The sequence below is a fragment of the Medicago sativa genome, chromosome 1, assembly GCF_051527215.1.
Source record: "Medicago sativa cultivar Bolivia chromosome 1, Bolivia_mono, whole genome shotgun sequence".
Taxonomy (NCBI): Eukaryota; Viridiplantae; Streptophyta; class Magnoliopsida; order Fabales; family Fabaceae; genus Medicago; species Medicago sativa.
Window position 1 is genome coordinate 63,521,287 of NC_140749.1, and position 21,055 is coordinate 63,542,341.

The following is a 21,055-nucleotide window of genomic DNA, read 5'->3' on the forward strand; positions in this document are numbered from 1 at the left end:
ATAAAATTTGTGAATAAGCAAAAATACCAAAATGTATTTATGCTTCCTGTTTATAGTTGATACTGTAACAGATGCTCTACTCTTAATACCCCACATTCCCACAATCATTTGTGTTCTTTCATTTCTTTGAAAGCAATTAGTGAGTGAATGGTAGAATTTGTCTTTTTTTCATGTTTCTTTCTCCCTCTAACATGGAAAGATTCCCTTTAAATCATTATGAATAATTAACATTTGTGAGGATAAAACCATCAAGTGGGGATGGATAATGGTTCATTTGTTATAATATTTCTTTTGGTTTAGATTTTCATATTAAGATAATCACAAGTACATAATTGTTCAGGTTAGGTAGATCCTACTTTTAAGTTTTAACCAATATGTTAGTTTGGACCATTTTATTCATCATTTCTGAATCTTTGTCATAGTTAAAAGTTACCCTTCAAGTCCACCACAAATTCAACTTTAACAATCATGAAACACACTTGAAGTAGCTTAATGAATACTTTTATTTTCTTATACTTAGAATAAATATTTTTATTGAATGCACTGTCATGGGCCATGACAAGATCTTTTGTGTTTGAATATTGTTTATTAGCTTCCCAAAAGGAAAGGTTCTAAAAACATTCATCCTTAAAGTTCAAATGAGTTTGTAAAGTTTACTTAACTATGTAGTAGCTTAGTAGTTACATTTTTTTTAATTCCTTTTACTACCTTTTCACATGAAATACTCTCAACACCGGCAATAATTTAAGAAAATGAATAAATTAATCACATAAGTTAGTGTCGAACATTGACATGTGTCAGACGCTAACATGTTACTAACACGTCTTTAATTTAAAGTGTCAGTGTTACCATTGACAGTTAATATAGGGGTAAAACTGTATGCTGATGATATAAATTCTTTCATATCTTTGCTGTAAAAAGGGATTCATAATAAACAAATAAGAGAAACAATTGGTTTTAATTTTAAATAAAAGAAAAAAAGTACATCTCTATTCCTTCTTCAAGTTGACAATGAAAACACATAAAAGAAGTAGGAACTAAATGGCATGAAGGGTCACATTCTCTACCATGTTTTATGTCGGAGAAATTTCCAATAATTCCAAACCTTCACTGTCACTATGTTAACATTATTATCTGCTATCAAATACTAATCCATAAACCTGACAAACCTTAAAAAAATGACCAAAATTAATGAATGGTTTATAACTAACCCAACCTTATTATATATCAAATCATATTTACATTAACCATATCCTCCTTTATCCTTCCAATCAATTCCTTATCAAAATCAAGAGATATCACTCTCTGTCAGTGTCATGTCTACTCCTTACAACACCATTGTCCTTCATTAGAGAGTGCAAATGGTAGAAAACTGAGACACTGATCGAGCAGAAGAAGAACAACAACAAAATGCAGCTCAAAACTCAGTCTTTCATCATCTTCTTCTTCTTCTTCTTCTTCTTCTTCTGTTGCATTTGTTGTGCTACAGAAGCAGATAATGAAGCATCTGCTTTACTTTCTATAAAAGCAGGTCTCATTGATCCATTGAATAGCCTACATGGTTGGAAGGATGCAGGTGCAGCTCAAGCTCATTGTAACTGGACTGGTGTCCAGTGCAACTCAGCTGGAGCTGTAGAGAAGCTTAATCTCTCACACATGAATCTGAGTGGAAGTGTCTCAAATGAGATACAAAGTTTAAAGAGTCTAACTTTTTTAAACTTGTGCTGCAATGGATTTGAGTCATCACTTTCAAAACACATAACCAACCTCACCTCACTAAAGAGTCTTGACGTAAGCCAGAATTTCTTCACCGGCGACTTTCCATTAGGCCTTGGAAAGGCGTCGGAACTTGTTACCTTGAATGCATCAAGCAACAATTTCTCAGGTTTTCTTCCTGAGGACCTTGGAAATATCTCTTCCTTAGAGACACTTGATCTTAGAGGCAGCTTCTTTGAAGGGTCTATTCCAAAATCCATCAGTAACTTGAGTAATCTGAAGTACCTTGGTCTATCTGGGAATAATCTCACCGGGAAAATCCCGGCTGAGATTGGTAAACTTTCGTCGCTGGAGTATATGATCATCGGTTATAACGAATTTGAAGGTGGAATTCCAAAGGAGTTCGGTAATTTAACCGAGCTGAAGTATCTTGATTTAGCAGAAGGCAATGTTGGTGGTGAAATTCCTGATGAGTTGGGAAAACTCAAGTTATTGAACACAGTTTTCTTATACAAGAACAGTTTTGAAGGAAAGATTCCAACAACTATTGGAAACATGACTTCATTGGTGCTGCTTGATCTCTCAGACAACATGTTATCAGGACATATTCCAGCTGAAATAAGTCAGCTGAAGAATTTGCAACTTCTGAACTTCATGAGGAACAAGCTATCTGGTCCTGTACCTTCTGGCCTTGGAGATTTGCCTCAACTAGAGGTGCTTGAGTTATGGAACAATTCTTTGTCAGGGCCATTGCCTAGAGACCTTGGCAAGAATTCTCCGCTGCAGTGGTTGGATGTATCGTCCAATTCACTCTCCGGCGAGATTCCAGAAACTCTTTGTACTAAGGGAAATCTCACCAAGCTTATACTTTTCAACAATGCCTTCAAGGGTCCGATTCCAACAAGCCTATCAAAATGTCCTTCACTCGTTCGTGTTCGGATTCAAAACAATTTTCTTTCTGGTACAATTCCTGTTGGTTTTGGTAAGCTTGAGAAGCTTCAGAGGCTAGAATTGGCTAACAATAGTCTCACTGGTGGAATTCCTGAGGACATTGCTTCTTCCACATCTCTTTCGTTCATTGATTTCTCCAGAAACAACCTCCACTCTTCTCTTCCTTCCACCATTATTTCCATTTCAAATCTGCAGACGTTCATCGTCTCTGAAAACAACCTGGAAGGGGATATTCCAGACCAATTCCAAGACTGTCCCTCACTTGGAGTTTTGGATCTCTCATCAAACTTTTTCACTGGAGTCATTCCAGAAAGCATTGCTTCGTGTCAGAAATTGGTAAAATTGAGCCTGCAAAACAACCTTTTGACGGGCGGCATTCCAAAAGCTATAGCAAGCATGCCTACATTGTCCATTCTTGATCTTGCTAATAACTCTCTAACTGGTCAAATACCTGATAACTTTGGTATGTCTCCAGCTCTGGAAACATTCAATGTCTCATACAACAAGTTAGAAGGTCCTGTCCCGGAAAATGGCATGCTAAGAGCAATAAATCCAAATGATCTTGTGGGAAATGCTGGCCTTTGCGGTGGTTTCTTCCCTCCATGTGGGAAAACCTCAGCATATACAATGAGGCACGGAAGCTCACACACAAAGCACATTATTGTAGGATGGATAATTGGAATATCATCCATCTTAGCCATTGGAGTTGCTGCTTTGGTAGCAAGATCCATATACATGAAGTGGTACACTGAAGGATTGTGCTTTCGAGGAAGATTTTATGGAGGTAGCAAGGGATGGCCTTGGAGATTGATGGCATTTCAGAGACTCGATTTTACAAGTACTGATATCTTATCCTGCATCAAGGAAACAAATGTGATAGGCATGGGAGGGACCGGGGTTGTTTATAAGGCTGAGATTGCGCAATCAAGTACAGTTGTGGCAGTCAAAAAATTATGGAGAACAGAATCTGATATCGAAGTAGGAAGTGGTGATGATCTTGTTGGAGAGGTGAATCTTTTAGGGAGGCTAAGGCATAGGAACATTGTTAGACTACTAGGTTTTCTTTATAATGACACTGATGTGATGATAGTTTATGAATTTATGGTCAATGGAAACCTTGGAGATGCCTTGCATGGTAAACAATCAGAGAGATTGCTTGTAGACTGGGTTTCACGGTATAACATAGCTCTAGGAATCGCACAAGGACTCGCTTATCTTCATCATGACTGTCATCCACCTGTTATCCATCGAGATATCAAGTCGAATAATATACTTCTTGACGCAAATCTTGAGGCAAGGATAGCAGATTTTGGATTAGCCAAGATGATGGTTCGCAAGAATGAAACAGTCTCCATGATTGCCGGATCCTATGGATACATTGCCCCTGGTGAGTTACTCCTTACAATACCGACTGTTTTTATTTTGTAGGGTACGCAATGTTTCTTCATTGTTCGATTTACAATATTCACATTTCTATCCATTTTAATGCTTTACTATTTTGGCAGAATATGGATACTCCTTGAAGGTGGATGAAAAGATTGACATTTACAGCTTTGGAATAGTTCTTTTGGAGCTTATTACAGGAAAGAGGCCTATAGATCCGGACTTTGGAGAATCTGTAGACATTGTAGGGTGGATTAGAAGTAAGATTGACAAAAATTCTCCAGAAGAGGCATTAGATCCAAGTGTAGGAAACTGTAAGCATGTTCAAGAAGAGATGCTTTTAGTTCTCAGAATAGCACTTCTTTGCACTGCTAAGCTACCTAAAGAAAGACCCTCCATGAGGGATGTTATAATGATGCTAGGAGAGGCAAAACCAAGGAGGAAAGGTGGCAAGAAAAATGAAACATTAACTGCTAACAAAGAGAGCATGTAACTAGCACATCACCAGTTAATGGCCTTCTTTAACTAAAAATTGAGTTTTTCCAACCCAGCAACTCAAATCTTCCATTGTACTTAGATGTTAATTTCCTGTAATTTTGTAATCAATTTAGCTGCTTACATTTACTTTCAAAATTTGTATATCAAGATGGATTAATGTTTGCAAATAATTGTATGTATCATGATTTTGGCGCCAGGCGGCATATATTTAAGCCAGAAAACCAAATAAAACAATTGTACCTACCATCATTTGAATAACAATAACAAATTTCTATCCAATCTTTTGCCATGTGTTCGTGTTACAACTTACAATTAACCCTTTAATCCGCAAGATTGAGTGTACTTTAAGTTCTGAACCACAAGATTGAGGAGAAACATATCCCAACACACATCATAACTTTGTCTGAAGGCTACAACCCTGAACCACTTCATTGCATTTATACCAGAACATTATTTATCTCTAAAACAGAGATACAAACACTTGACATGGCAATGACACATCGACATCGGTAATAATTTGAAAAAGTAGAAGAATCAAATGTAATCACATGTGTCATTGCCGTGTCATTGTCAGACATTGACACGTGTCAGACACTGGACACGGCTTCAATGTGAAGTGGCAATGCTACATGGTTATTTATTAGCCTCAATTTTGAATGATTTCTATTTTAAAGTAAGGAACCAATAATCAATGTGGCCAAACTGATCCTTCTGAAAATAGGTGTTATTTCAAAGGAAATTCTGAATTACAACAGCAGGGAAAGAAAGTTCAATCAGAACTAGATGGCTGCGGAAGTTAGCAATCACCTCGCATTTACAGCATTAAGAACTAAATTGACTTGCATGATTAGTAGTATTACATGAAAATTTATGGTGCCTGCATCCCAAGTGGATGGGGCACTCTTTGTTTTATGTATGGATCATCAAGAATCAGAGTTTCACTCATTTTAAGGTTGCATCATGGAAGTAGTTCTGGGTTAGGTTAAAGAGTGGCCACTGCTTCTTTTATGAGTGATATTTAAGCCCTATAGGATTGTATAATTACATGGTGGTTCTTGGCTGAGGCATGCTCTTGTTTTTCCTTGTATTAGCTCGCCTTTTTAATCATTGTTGTATTATTCAATGACTACTTTGACACTATTCTTACTACTTATATGTTTGCTATGAATAAATAAAAAGTACATAGAGTAGTATGTGACAAAATATTAAATGGTTAATGGTTTACAACATGTTATAAGTTCAAGTCTATCCACAGTTATCGTATCGAAAAAAGAAACTAAAACTATCAAATAACCATATGTTATATAATAAATTAAGGATTAATTGAATAGATTTTTCACTGCAACAAAATATTTCATATAATTGACAAAAAATCTGGATATCTTCACTCCAAAGCAATAGAAGACAACTGTATAGCTAAGCTAACCATCTTTCTGTGCAGCAATTGCACAAGCAGCAAAAATCTCATCATCTCTTGCTGCATGCTATATATCCATAATCACAGAGCCAAGAGTTACAACTTACAATAATGAGCCATCTGCCCTCTTGGCCTTTTCTCTTACCATTGTCTGGACAAACAAACAGATCCCCAGCCCTGTACGAAGATCATACCTGCACAGCACAAATATGGGGATCACGATCAAAATGACGAAAGTTCAACGACGACAATAATCAAAATGTTTGGACAATTTAATAATCAAGATGGTATATATCCAAGAGGATGGTTAGAGGCATACTGCATATTCCTTTTGTCCATTTAGGTAGAATTGTTGTTTGATCGCATCGCATAAGATTTGTAAGCTAATTGTTACCAAGTCATAAACCAAAAGAAGGGGTGCAAATGCAATGACATTTTAATGCATCTGTTAAGAGCTTACCAGTGGGCCGCTGGGTACATAACGAAAACTGATAGACTCCCCATTTTCTTTCCAGAAAGCAAACTTGTCAGGCGTAACATACTCTTTTACTGTCAAGTGCAAAGGAGTCGGCTACAACAATATCATTTTTAATAAATTAGTACAATCCAAAACAATCTAGGCATAAATTAAATTTAACATGCAATATATAGTAAGATTGTGTGAATAATTAGCATCATCTGTAGACTGTAACCATGGGAAGAACCAAAAAAACTTCATATAAGCTAACCTGCAAATACTGAGCAAGAGTCAGAATATCCACATTTATGGCCCTCAAACCCATCATTGTTTCCTTCACCTCATCATCAGATTCTCCATGCCCTACTTCCTTTGTTTTGCATGTTTTAGAATCGCCAAGCTTTGCTCATACCTGCAACCATACTACTCATTAGAAGTAGAACTAATGATGATTCAGAATGGAGAAAATATGGCTATGAAAACAGAAGGTAAGTTCTAAATCAGGTTCCCTAATATTAGGGATATTAGTATTGGAGAATGAGGTAATTATAACCCACAAAATTAGAAATGAGACTGACTTTTGGATATTAATCGGACCATATATGCTACCCTACTTAACACCTAAACAGAAAAACATAAAGAAATTGAATAGAAGACCAATGACTCAGTTTCCAAGTTAAGAAAGAAAAGATGACACTAAACACTAATTTCTGAATTTTGCTGTGCAAGCTTTTATATATTTCCTCCGTCCCAAATTATAAGACGCTTTGGTCATTTCACACGCATTAAGAAATGTAACTAATTTATCCCCATGAACTTAGCTCAGTTGGCAATAACAATGCATAATATATGCAGAGGTCGGTATTCGAACGCTGAACACCCACTTCTCCACGTTTAAAATGTGTGAGTTCTAGCCACTAGGCTACTTGATAAAAAAAATAAGAAATGTAATAAATATTTCAAGATATATATAATATGATTAATGCTTCAATAGTATTGTAAAAGGACATATAATATTGGAAAATTTTTTCCCCAAAGCCACTTATAATTTAGTACGGATGGAATATTTACCATGCATAAATAAATTCAACGTTTAAATTATTAGCACAAAATATTATTTCTAAGGACCTCTTATGTTTTGTATGGAATTCCCTCAAAAAAAAAAAAATGTTTTGTATGGGATGTGGGGCCAAATTTGAATGAAGGAAATGAGAGGGAATGAGAGCAAAGGGTTATTGCAAACCTAACAAGCTTTACATATAAGGAAGAGAAGGATTATTCATGCAAGATAAAACAAAGAAACAAAACAAAACCATGATCGGGAAAAGAAGAAATACCATAAGAAAAAGAGAAAAACGCATTCTCCGTGGCCGTCGTAGATCAGCCTCAGCCACCGTAGTTCAGCCTCAGCCTCAACCTGAAAAAGTTCCCTCAGAACCTGTTGAAATCTCTGACGATGAATTAATGGACGTCTCCCATCACCGTGGCAAACTTGGGTTTTATGATGATGATGTTGTATTAGAAAAGCTCTTTTACTCAAATCTTAAGCTTCTAATTGTTACCGGTGGGTCAGAGGGTTGTAGATATTAAGCTTGCCAAAGTCATTTAACTCATATTTTAATTGTCTGAATAGGTTTTATAATCCCTCATTCTAGTTGTTGATTTTCGAGGTAATTCAGACATCTTTACACATTCTAGTTGTTGATTTAGAAAAAAAGTTGTCAGTGTGCCAGGATGAGAAACTTCTCCGAAATGCGTTATATTTCGCCAATGTATGTGATGCAATCATGGTGACGGCGAGAGGGGCAATTTCTGCATTACCGACAAAAGATGTCGTCCTGCAATTTTATAAAATGTAACATCGGTGATTAACCTACTAACTTGGTTTTGATGGCACTAATTTGTGAAGTCCTTCATTGCAACATTTAGGCTAGATAGAAGAACATATCATTATGTTAAGTTGGATTTCTCTTTTGATGATGCCAGCTGTCGCGCATATGTTTTGATCTTGTTGTTTTGAACTCATAAGTATTGTGTTATCTTCTTCCATTTTGACTCCCCCTTATGGTAAATATATGATTGTTGAAACAACGGTTGTTCACAAAATTGAGTTGTGAAGAAACTATTTTCATGTGTGGATTAGTGAATGTAAAGTGAAAAACAATTGTGTGATGGAATTCAACGTATAATTGTCCATGATTGAACACTGACTTAGGAAGATAAATGTAAATATGAGAAATTGGTTCATCATGACTTTTATTTTTTGTCATTTTGAGATAATTATTTTCTCGTAAACTTAAAAGGTAATCCAATATCACTTGGTATAGTAAAAGAGTGGAATATATTTGGCTCAAAGTCTCGCCGGTTATGCTATACAAAAAAGAGGTGGTGATTATTATGAGTATCTTCCGTATTAAGCCCTAATAGTTATCGTGCTCTTGAACTTCGCGGGTAAGCTAGCTTTCTACTGCAAATGTTCTGAAACAACTTTTCTGAGACTAAAACAATTTGAAACTTTGAAATTGAAAGGTTATATAGATTATGAAAAAAAATTAATTGAAATAATAATGAGTAGTAGCAGCAATTAAAGAAGTAATTTGTTTCTAACAAGAAATCTTAAACTTATTGAAGCGAAATTGCAGGAAAAAATAAACTAATGAATAAGTCTACGTTGCGCCTTTGAACCTCTTTAGAGTTGGTTCATATTCTTACCTTAGGCTTTGTTTGGGAGTTTGGAGGGGAGGGGAAGGGAGGGTTTTGAAAAAAAGGAAGGAGCAAGTGGAAGAAATAGAAGACATTGGGAGGAGAGGGCTTTGGAGGTTAATTTTTTACTCATAATAAAAAATCCCCCTCATTTGGGGGAACTCAAAAATTGTATTGGGGGAGGGTTTTGGGGGTTTATATGAATTTTTCAAATCCAATCTATCTTGTTATAATATTTTTTTTTTGAAGGAATGTTGTTATAATATTCTTAAAATTAAAAGTATATTAATCATAAGTATTAGTTTATCATTCTCTAAAAAACTGTTCTTTAAAAAAATGTGAATTTTTTGTCCATTTTTCTATATATTTCCAACCCCCCAAAGCCCTCCCCTCCCTTCCCTTCCAAACTCCCAAACAAAGCCTTAGTGAAAATTAATTTGAGACATCATTCATTGTTATAATTTATTTTTAGTGAAAATTACTTTGTTATTAAAATCATTGAGTGCACATTAATGAAAGAAATTGAATGTCGGTTATTGTGAGACCATCGCAACAGAGCACCTTAAATTGGGTGCTTAAATTGATTTTATATGTCCACATCACTTATTTTACGGTAATACTTAATAGACACCAATTTTCTCCAACCCAGCACCTCAAAAGAAATTATTAAATAAATCCTACCAATAATTTTATATTATTACATTTCAACAAAATTTATTTATTTTATTAAGATTTATTAAATATGACCCATAAAAAATGAAGAGAGGGAGAGGGTGCTTCCATAGCCACCCTTCTCCATAGCCACCCATATATTATACCCCACAATGGGGGTGCCTATTTAATATGATGCTAAATAGATGAAGCACCCGCCATTGTGGATGGCGTGAATTCTTAATATTGAATTTCAAATTTCATTTAATTTTTTTTTTGTAATGATTGTTTTTAATATTTGAAAATCAGAAATTTAAAACTCTGAAGATTAGTGGAGAGCATGCTTGTTGCGAGTGAGTCTTTAGAAAATGTTGCATTAATTAAGTTGTGTTTAGAAAATGTTGCATTAATTGAGTTTTCCAAGCCAGCAACTCAAATCTTCCATTGTACTTTGAGCTTTAACTTTGTTCATTTAGTGTAATTTTGTACTCCATCCTGTCACTATTATAAGTAAAATTTGACTTTTTAGATACATTGAATAATTAATGTATCTAGTCTTTATTAACTTGATACATTAATTATTCAATGTATCTAAAAAGTGAAATTTTGTTTATAATAGCGACCGGAGGGAGTAATCAATTTAGTGGTTAACAGTTGCTCTTAAACTATGTACATCAAGATGGATTCACTTTTGCAAATAACATTTTTATGTGTATCATGGTTTTGATGCAGCTGCATATATTCAAACCAGAAAATCAAATAAAACAATTGTACCTACCATCACTTGAATAACAACAAATTTTTATCCAATTATTTGGCGTGTGTTATAAGTAACCCTTTAAACCCACAAGATTGTGTGTGCTTTAAGTTCTAAACCACAAGATTGAGGAGAAACATATCACAAGACACATTCTAACTTTGTCTGAAGGCAACAACCATGAATCACTTGAGTATGTTTTGCACTAGAGCATTATTAGCCTCAATTTTCAATGAGTGCTATTTTAAAGTAAAGGACCAATAATCAACATGACAAAATTGATCCTACTGAAAATAAGTGTTCTGTCAAAGGAAACTTTGAATTACAATCAGAAAAGGTAAGTTCAATTAAAACTAGATGGCTGAGGAAGTTAGCAAGCACCTCACATTTACAGCATTAAGAAATAGACTAACTTGTATGATTAGTTAGTAGTATTACATGAAAATTTATGACGCCGGCATCATCTAAGTGATGATGTATATTGGCAGTGACAGAAATACCAAGGTAAACAACCAAAAACCAAATCAGGAAAACCCAAAAAAAAAAAAAAAACAAAAAAAAAAAACGATTTTATCATTTGAATCTCAAAATCCATTTACTTGCTGTACTTCATTACTTTTTTCTTCCTTCTATTTGTGTTACATATAAGGTGGATAAGTAAGTTCCTCTTATCCTTAGCCATGAAAACAATATTTATATGGGCTTGCTTTACTGTTTTCTGTTCTTTTCTTCCAATCTTGGTGCTGCAAAAAAGTAATCAAATTAGCAAAGTAAAAATGTTTAGGGTAAGTTAAGTCGTATTAAGTATAACTACGCATCTGCTTACCGAGTCCATTAGCCTCGGATGTCCTCATGATTCTTAGCCTCCTCACAGAACTAAGGAACATCCTGATGTTATTTGCAAGAGGGAGATTAATAAATATCAAAGCAGAGAAAACATTATATCCCTTCAGTATTAAATCACATAAAGGCAAACTAACATGAAACTACAAACAAGCAATATTTTCCCAGGTTCCAGAACAAAGCCACAGGCACTATCTAATATAGGAAGTCCTGATTTTTGTGGACTCGTAATAGGCTGGAGGATTGTGCTGAATGGTGGATTAAGTTTTGCAAATATAAGTATAGGATGTGCAAATAGTAATAAATTGTGATATATTATTGCCTATAGCTTGAATTTCTGAAACTAGTGATATTATAGAACCATGAGAATGAGTGTCCCTGCACATTAAGCAAGCGGACATATGAATGCTCGCACGTAAAGCCATCCCTGCAGAGACATGAAAACAGTCTCCCTACAGAGAGACCAGTTGCTAAACCATTGAACAGGATATTAACCAAGAGAATCAATCCAGTAAACAAGCTTTAAACACATGATTTTTTGTTAAACATTGGAACAGGCTATTAACCCATTCACTTGCTAAACCATATCTGGTGAGAATGAGATTTTATCAGAGTGAGAGGGACTTTTATTAGACTTAATATTAAAATGCATGGCTAAGATTGAAAAGTTCATTGAGAGACTTCACATGACCTTTTTCAAAACCTTATCCCAGCAAAATTGCAGCCAACAAATTTGGCTTTTCCTCTTCCATTAACCCAACCCACCTATTCTTCTTCCTCCATTAAAATTGTCTAAGACCATCCCGTCTCTTCTTCCCAGCCCCCATTAGACTCTTATTTCATGTGATGAACAACTATGTCTTCTCTCAACCGTGTCTCTTCCTCTCTTCGCAATGTGTTTTTTTTTTTTTTTGTTTCCTGTTTTGATCCTTCAGTTTTTCTTTGCTCGCTCACAATTGTCCAGTAAAAACTTTCGATTTCGGCCTAACAATTGTTTCTGTGCCCTTTTATATCAAATAGTTGAAACTTGGCTATTGAAACTAAAAGTTTGAAGTAAAAAATAACATGAAAATTTAATTATGTCATCTGACATGCCAGACCCCTTCTCTCAAGATGGAACAGGGAGCCGAATAATGAAATTAGTTTCGATAGTGCCATATTATTGGGGAAGTCAAAATCATGGGCTTATATATGTACTACTATGCAAATGGCTAAAAAGTATGCATAAAGTTGAAATCTTTGTATCAAATACTCAAACTCAAACTGTAACAATGCCTCTGGCTATCTTTTTTCTTCTAAAGTACGACCAACTATTGCTACCATCATATTGACAATTTAAGAGTGCAAAAATTAGGAAACGGAAAACAGAAGAAACAAGAGAAGATATCAGAGTGGTGATGGATGAAAGAAGGGACAATGCAGAGATAGAAGCAGTGGAAGAAGCAAGTTGTAATGACAAGTTTTTAAATTTGGAGATGTTGGGGACAGGAAGGAGAGACATGTGTGATATATACTATCTATAACTTTAATGCAATAGAAAACTAGTTTACTTACCCCCACGGAACATCTCCAACAAGCATCCAATCTCCTTCCTTGTCTTCATAAGTGAGTACAAACTTGGACGATCCATCCAACAGTATTGAATGCCTTTCTCCTCTGGTAGTCATGTTGTGATCCTCCCCATTTGATCCTATTGACCATGATTTCAATACCATTAGGAGAAAAAAAGTAATAAAACACATCAAAGAGGAAAACACAAAATTAATGTTTTTTTGCTTTTCAAAATAGAAATATGATATAGACAATAATAGAAAGTATGGCAAGCTGCATGCACGAGTGTTGAGATCATATCTCGATCAATAACTATACTTAACAACAAGAATTTTTTTTAATGGTATAAACCATCATATTGTGGTATATTTGTTAACATTTATGCCCAATGCCATTGTGCAGTTTGAAAACGTAAAAAAGAAAAAGTTGCTTCATAAACAAATGAAACAATACCTTACTATTAAGCTATATTTAAAGCAGTAACAAAAAAAGTATAAAATGGATAAAATATTCACCATGAAGATAAAATTCTTGGTATCTTGAAAACATGACAGAATTCAAAGAAATGACATTCTCTTATGATGAGTATAGAAACCAAGAAAATATACCTTTGCAAGTGACGCTTGTAGTTGATTCGTCAAACATGTCCTCCAACGTCCGTGCCAATGTTTCATAGGAACTGTGGGCACTCAAATCAACCTTTCTTCCAATAGGTATCCCATCCATATTTACTTTGACAAACGGGGATTTCCTGAGGTGTCTTTTTTCTTTGATATTAATGTTGTTATCATCATTTCCGTTGTCAGTACTCTTCCTTACCACAGTATTATTATTCTTGCTCTTCTCGGCCACAGAGTTGAATGCTTCAGTTGATTTAGCGTTGGCATTAAAGCTATTCACTCGATATGATCGAAGGGGCGGCCATCCAACTACTTGACTGTTTTGGTAAATTCAATCACAAAAGAAACGACAACCCCATCAGTGAAGGACCGAGGGAAAAAAAATCAGTAAATATTTGATTAATTTGTTTTTCTACAGAAGGGGACAGCATGATACCACATACACTCCCTTTACATTTTTAAGTAGCTGAGTCAAATTATAAGGAAACTCTTAATTATGCATTAGATGAAATGTTTTAGATTGTGTATTCATCAATAGAATTGGAACAATAATTAACCAATCAAGAATCAATACCATATAAGTTCAGTTAAATCTACAGAAAATTACAGCACTATTGGTCTTCAGAGTTGAATATTACAGCGTTGAGAATTAATGGTATGAATCTATGACACATAAATGAAACCAAATAGGTCTAGATCATCTTAAAGCATAGATAGCAAGTTGAAAATACCATTACCATCCCTTTTCACAGTTACTATCAAGTAAACCCTCTTGCAGATTTATACAAAAAATAATATAAAAAATCCTCTTGCAGATTACAGCAATACAGAAACAAAAAGAGTTCTAATTGCCAATCAAGTAAAATCAAATTGGTTTCTCTTAACCCCTAAAGTCATTTAGTCTTTGAACTTTCCAAACCAATTCTAGCCTATTGAATTGAATTGAATTGAATTGAATTTCTTAAGGTAAGTAACACCATGTGACCCTTAATTCCACAAACTAGCGACAAAAAAACTAAATTTTGGACAGACATACAAACAAGACCCCATATGGGCCATATCTATGAATATTCTACAACACCAGATATAAAAAACAACAAGATCAAATCATAACATTGATTATGCAACATAATAATATACTAAAACAAAATATACAAAACAATATTAAGATGGTAATTAAACCTGGGACGGTTAGTAGCATCAAGAGAATCAGCAGGTCTTTTGGTTCCAGCAGAGGAAGGTGAAGAAGAAGAAGAAAAATCTTTAGCAGTGAAAATTCTAGCATAAGAACCATGATGTTGATGATGGTAGTTATGTGATTTTGCAGGGTGAGAAAGGCTTAACCCAAGACCCAATTCAAGCTCAGACTCATCTGGGCTAGAAGAATCCTCAGAAGAAAGTGTCAAGTTTTCATCTTTAGACACAGTAGACATGACCCAACACAGAAAAAAAAAATCAACTGGGTAGTGAAAAAATTTGATTTTTTTGAAGAATTTGAAGAAGAAGAAGAAGAAGAAGAGAAAGAAAAGGGTGAATGAATTTGAAGGGTGTAGAGAGAGTAATAAATGGTTAGGTGAGAAGAATGAATAGTGTGAAGTTGAAGAGAAGGAGAAGAAGGAAAGGAAAGGAAAGGAAAGGAAAGAAGTGTGGGCCCCACGTGTCTGGTCTAGTTTGTTTGTGCGTCCATCAATGAATGGTTTTGCTTTAAATTGGTGGTACAACTTTTCTATCTTTCTTTCCTCTTCTTCTAGATTCTCTCTCTTGTCTTTGTCTATACTCTACGCTCTGCTCTGCTAACTTTTTCAATTTCTCCTCCTCGATCATATCGCACAAATTCATTTCTCTCTATCAAACTATGCTAAAATTTAAATCAACAAATTAAATTAAATAAACTAATCGCTTCCTTTAAACTTTAGTATCCGATCAAATGACCGACTAATTTGATTGATTCAATCTCATTCTTCCTCCGTGAAGACCTCATTTAAACATAAAGTAAGACTTTCTATGGACAAACCTTCCAAAAAAACTCAAACACATTTTCGATGGTTTTGGGCATCGCTAATGTCAAAATAACCGTCAGAAGTTATCGTGTGCTTTAAATTGCAATTAAGACCATGATTTCTTGTAGTGTATTATAAATTTGCTAACATTTTGAATAGTTTAAACTTATTAATCTACATTAGTTTTTTTTTTTAAGTATTATGTGTATTTTTGTCAAATATAATTGAAAGATGATATCATGTAATTCGATAATATAAATGTCATGTAAAATATCAAAATGACGTTTAATATATCATTGATCAGTTAGTTCGTTAGTCTATTTAAACATATGATAGATTACTTATTTAAATAAGTTCATGTGAAATATGTCTTTAAGCAGACTAACAAGCCGTAACAGACTTTCAAAAAAGTCAGTCTTAGACCTAAAAATAAGTTTATGATATACATGTCAGACCTAACCTTCAATATTTTGACCAGATTAAAATTGGTTTTTATAACACCTGACCCTGACCAACTTATAGTTTGGTCTTTGGTTAAATCTAAATATGAGGGTTTCTTCAACAATTTATATCAATGGAGTATTTGGCCACTTAGATTGTGTGACCATTACTAAAATTTGATTGTATAAGACAGAACAACGCATGACAAACTATTACGGTACTGAACATTTTTTTTGTCTTAAACGATGTTTAGTGAACAAAATGTTATTTTGGTATTTTAGACAACTTGTAATTTGGATAAAAATTTATGTTGTAGTTTAGTGAGAAACAAGAATTTCAGTTTTTGTCATGTCCATTTCCCCCAAATTTGTCATATCGTCGGAACAATTTTAAAATCAAATACAGTACAACTGAAGTTGTCTTATCTTGTCCCTTGTTTAGGTTGGTAGCGTCATTGTGTTTTGGTGTTTTTGTTTTTTGTATCTTTTCAATCTTAGCACTTCATGTATTTTGATTGTTCTATTGAAAATATAAATTATTAAACTTTTACAACATTAAATACACGAGTTTCAAAAAATAATTTTATCTTTAAGTTTTTAACTTGTGTTTTAGGTGCATAAGTTAACATTTTCCTCGTCTATCTTAAAGGGAGAACTTTCTTTGAAAAAAAATCTTAGAGGGATATTTAATGAAGGGATTTTTCTATAATGGTAAATTTGCACATGTTAGAAAATTCAAAATAATAAGTTTGTTTTAAAGCTTGTGTATTTTACATTGAATATACAACTTTTTACTAACTGTTGTTTTTTATATAAAATTGCTACTTTTAGTTTCTTTAACATGTGAAATATTGTACGTAATAGACAAACCTTTTCACGAAGGAGAATGTTAACCACTGCCCCAAATGTATTGGTTAAACATTCAAAACAAATAAGTTTTCATGAAAAAGTTATGTAATTATTGCTTGATATGTTATATTTCCAAGACAAAATTTTTATTTGAAGATTCCTTAACAATTGTTCTGAGGACACTGATCATCAAGACTTTTTAATGAAGGGAAATGTTAACTTGTGCTCTTGGGGCACAAGTTTAGAAACTATACATAGTAACTTTTTTTTGAAAAGTGTGCATTCAATGCATTTAAATTTTAAAGTTTAATCTTTTCAATGCAGAAGTTATCTTTTAATTCCTTTTTTAACTTCTTAACTTGTGCCCTTAGGGCACAAGTTAAGAGGACCCTTTAATGAAAACCTAGTGATTTTTTTATTACAAATTTCCTACCCCTAATTAAATGACACATGTCCAAAATTTGTGATTATTGATTTTTTTTTTTTTCTCTGCAGATATACAGCAGAGCGAGCGAAGATAAGAGATGAGATATTGGCGAGAAAATAGATAGGGTAGAATCAAAACAGAAAAGATATGCAAGTGTGGTAGGACCCAGGGGACCAACATACATGCTTTCCAAACGACAAGCCGACAAAGGAGGGGACCAAACATCACACGGCTCGGGAAAAGAAACATAATAGCCTGTCGTTTTCTCAAGAAAAACAACCTGTGAGATTAGATGAGTAAGTAAGTATGGTGGCCGTGTGGAATGGGGACAGCCCACCACACCACACCACACCACACCATCAGGTCGTGACCCATTCCTCTTGCTTTGCCTATAAAATCATCCATGTTTTGTGTAGACATGGAGATAAAATAAGAAGCCTATAAGGCTAGACAAAGTGAGTGGGAAAAAAAACAAGATTTTTGAAAGAAATAGAAACATTTACGACTTACTATTTCATTTGATTATAGAGCAAGTAAAAGAAGAGTCTCCTTTCTAATGATCTTTATTTAGGAAGAAACAAATGATCCAAAAAAACACTTATAATTAAATGCAGGGTGTATAAATAATTCTCCATAGTAGAAGTGGGGTATTCAATTCATTTAATAAAAGTTAAAAATTTGTATTTTTAACATGATTTAATTTATTTTTATTCTTTCAAAGGTGATTTAAGGACCAAAATTTTGAATACAAAGTTCATCTAATAATTATGAGTTATATTACCAAGTTTTCTAAGAGCACATGTTAAAGATTAAAAATATAAATAATTAACTTATCAGACCACTCTCTTTATTTATCTCTTTCAAGTGTCCATAAACCATTTTCCTTAAAAAAATAAAATTTCCACTTTACTATTTTATAACAACATTTTTTGTAAAACGAAAACATAATGGACATACATAATAGCACATTATTTTATGAAAAAATTTCACTGTGTGAACTTTAACCAAATTTTAATAAAAAATGAATTTTATGTTTCAAAGTGAATTATACATTTTCCCTTCTTTTTTAGTTGCTTCTTTTGTAAATAAGAAATTGTTCCTATTAATTTATCATTTTTCAAAGTTTAATTCAACATAAGTTTTTTTTTTGTGGTCGTTGAAGTTTTGCATATATCATGCATTGTCCATACCAACTGAGCTAAGCTCACGAGGACAATTCAACATTAATTATGATTATACGAATAACATTCTTTACTATTTATTGAAAAGAGATAAATGAGTGAAATTAGATAATAAATAATCATTGTCATTATAGGAAAAGACAAATGAGTCATACAAAATTTATTGGTTTTTTGATATTGATATGTTTAGAATGTTTTTTTTTTGGTACATATGTTTAGAATGTTTAAAACGCAACCAAAAGGAAATTGAGTGAGTATAAAATTCATTCAATGAATACAAAATTACTTCACTCATAAAAAAAATTACTAGAATAAATGAAAAAGGCTGTTTTGAACTTTTGTTTATGAAGAAGATATGGGTTCCCCATTTCATAAACTTGGCTTTCGATTTAGTGGATATGTGGGGAGAGATGAATGAATGAATTTGGCTGGCAGTTAGATATGCTGCGTATATATTCTTATATACATTTCCAATCTCTTTTCTTGTATATCACATAGGATGAGGCTGACCTTAGCTTAAGTTGCAGGTTACATACACACTCGACAGTCGATAAAAATATACAAAAATTCATACATTGGGACCCTGTGACTGATTAGTGCTTAAATTTCACTTTTAGCTTCCAAAATTTTGAGCCCATCAAAGTTCCCTATTGGTTTGAGCCCAAATTGGCCCCCCTAGTCACCAAAAAATATGTCAATGTGTTACAATATTTTGTTGTTTTGTAGGGATGGTGACAATAGGGATTGGTCTCATTACCACAAGCATTAATTATGCATGATATAGTAGAACTAGAAGATTGCAGCTACCAGTTGAGATCAATGCAATCCTAGTATTTTTTTACTAGACTGCAATACTTGTTTGGAGAAAAACATCACTAGTAACATACAATAGTCTAAGCTAAGGTTAATATTAAAACAAGTTTTACCAAAGTAAACATGAATTGCTAAAAAAAATTACTCTGGTGACAGAACAACAGATAATTCAGCACAAGTTGCATCAATCTACTTATATATATAAGAAAGGAAATGTCCATTGAATTTACCAATTTGCCCCTATGAGGGGCATTTTGGTAATTCAATTATTGGAGGTTTTTTTTTTTTTTTAAGGTTTGACCTATGAATTTCCATTTTTGCCCCTAACCAATTTTTTTAATTATTTTCTTATTTTTATATTTTTAATAACATTTAATTATTTTCCAATTTTTATATTTTTAACTATTTTTTCAATTTTTCCTCCCAAATTCAATTGCTTCTACATTGCCGTTGTGGGAGATTAAGGTATCGTTTGACCCGACTTTTTTTCAAACTTCTCTACATTTTTAAGGAGAAGTTAGGCCGAATACAATATCAATTAAGTACTTACTAAAAAAAGTATTTTTTTGAACGCATAAAATTGAATGGAATGAGCTTTGACCAAAAGCTGTTGAATGTTACTTTAAAAAACTACTTCTCGACAATTTATTTCACAAGCACCTCTTTTCAACTCACGCCAGAAACTTTTTCTTTATTTTTTAATATTATATTTCAATATGTTTTTTTCTTCCATTTAACTTTATTTTTTTTTAACCGTTCCATTAATTTTTTAAGGAGATTCCATTTAATTTTATTACCTTTTTTCAAAGGAATTTTATTATCTTTTTATCACTTATATATTTAATTTCAATATCGTTTAATCATCACAATGTCACAAATATTTTTATTCACGCTGTCATTTAATGATCCCAAATATTTTTATCTCCTTTCTTCAACCTCGCGAATATATACACACATTAACGTTTAGAGTAATATTTTATGTCCGTCTGTCTGTTTTTTTGTTACGCTAATGCATATAATTTTTTTAGTGTTGCTTGGTTGAGTGCTACCTCACCAATTTTTTTAAATATTTTCCAATTTTTATATTTTTAAAAACTTTTAACTATTTTACAATTTTTTTATTTTTAACTATTTAAAACTAAGTTGATGGTTCATGGTTTTTAAGGTTTATATTTTGACATATTACAATGATTCACAATTATCCGTCATTTTACCATCTATCCTTTCAATGTAATCTTCCAGACTGAATATTACTAAGCATATGTGAAGAGACTGAATATTGCTCTGTTGATATTACTTTTTTGACGTCAAAGAGATTTTTTATTTTTTAACGGTCAAAATATTAATAACAAGTTCCTACACAAGACGCTAAAGAGTTTAATGTGTTTCTTTCGTTCATTTTGTGTCATATAAATATTGGTGTTAATCCCTTTTTGGTAACTCTATGACAGTAGCGCTCACTTTTATAATTTTAACTATTATGTAATTTATGATGTTTTCCTGCTCTTGATAAAGCTTTCATAAATATTTTGATAAAGTTTCTTAATTTTTGTGCCATATTCATTAATTTGTTCATTTTTCCTTCGGAACAATTTTTTTACAAAATACGTTACTGAACCCCATGCCTTAAACCATGCATCACAAATATTTGGATTATGCGAACTTCATTCTCAAATTTACTAAGAATGGTAATATTCCGTAATTTGAACATCTCTCCTTTAAAACAAGTTTTTAAAAGTGCGTATAATTCACATGAAAGGACTCGATACTAAATTGCAGTTAATATCTGCCTTTGCTG

At 33.2% G+C, this 21,055-nt stretch overlaps 2 protein-coding genes and 1 long non-coding RNA gene across 3 annotated transcripts; 1 reads left to right on the forward strand and 2 right to left on the reverse strand.

The window, feature by feature from the left end:
• Positions 1 to 1,251: 1,251 nt before the first annotated feature.
• LOC146956276 (Leucine-rich repeat transmembrane protein kinase family protein) lies at positions 1,252 to 4,827 on the forward strand. The gene is given in 3 exon segments (XM_085728212.1): positions 1,252 to 4,054; positions 4,173 to 4,535; positions 4,538 to 4,827. Coding segments are annotated over 3 exon segments (3,045 nt in total). The 5' UTR covers positions 1,252 to 1,410; the 3' UTR covers positions 4,576 to 4,827.
• A 1,016-nt stretch (positions 4,828 to 5,843) lies between these two features.
• LOC146956277 (uncharacterized) lies at positions 5,844 to 6,834 on the reverse strand. The gene is made up of 3 exons (XR_015020076.1): positions 6,694 to 6,834; positions 6,426 to 6,536; positions 5,844 to 6,159 (listed from the first exon to the last, which is right to left on the reverse strand). It is a non-coding gene; the product is annotated as an uncharacterized LOC146956277 (long non-coding RNA).
• A 3,999-nt stretch (positions 6,835 to 10,833) lies between these two features.
• On the reverse strand, positions 10,834 to 15,083 carry IAA11 (indole-3-acetic acid inducible 11). Its single transcript, XM_085728225.1, has 5 exons — positions 14,730 to 15,083; positions 13,536 to 13,864; positions 12,931 to 13,066; positions 11,360 to 11,421; positions 10,834 to 11,276 (listed from the first exon to the last, which is right to left on the reverse strand). Exons 1-5 carry the CDS (start codon positions 14,978 to 14,980, stop codon positions 11,242 to 11,244), a joined length of 813 nt encoding a protein of 270 aa, XP_085584351.1. The 5' UTR covers positions 14,981 to 15,083; the 3' UTR covers positions 10,834 to 11,241.
• Positions 15,084 to 21,055: the final 5,972 nt, after the last annotated feature.

Coding starts and splice junctions, on each gene's coding strand:
- IAA11 (XM_085728225.1), bottom strand. CDS start 14,980: ATGTCTACTGTGTCTAAAGATGAAAACTTGACACTTTCTTCTGAGGAT. Junction 13,067..13,535: donor TACAAGCGTCACTTGCAAAG/GTATATTTTCTT, acceptor CATGGTCAATAG/GATCAAATGGGGAGGATCAC. Junction 11,277..11,359: donor ATCCGAGGCTAATGGACTCG/GTAAGCAGATGC, acceptor ACTTTTTTGCAG/CACCAAGATTGGAAGAAAAG.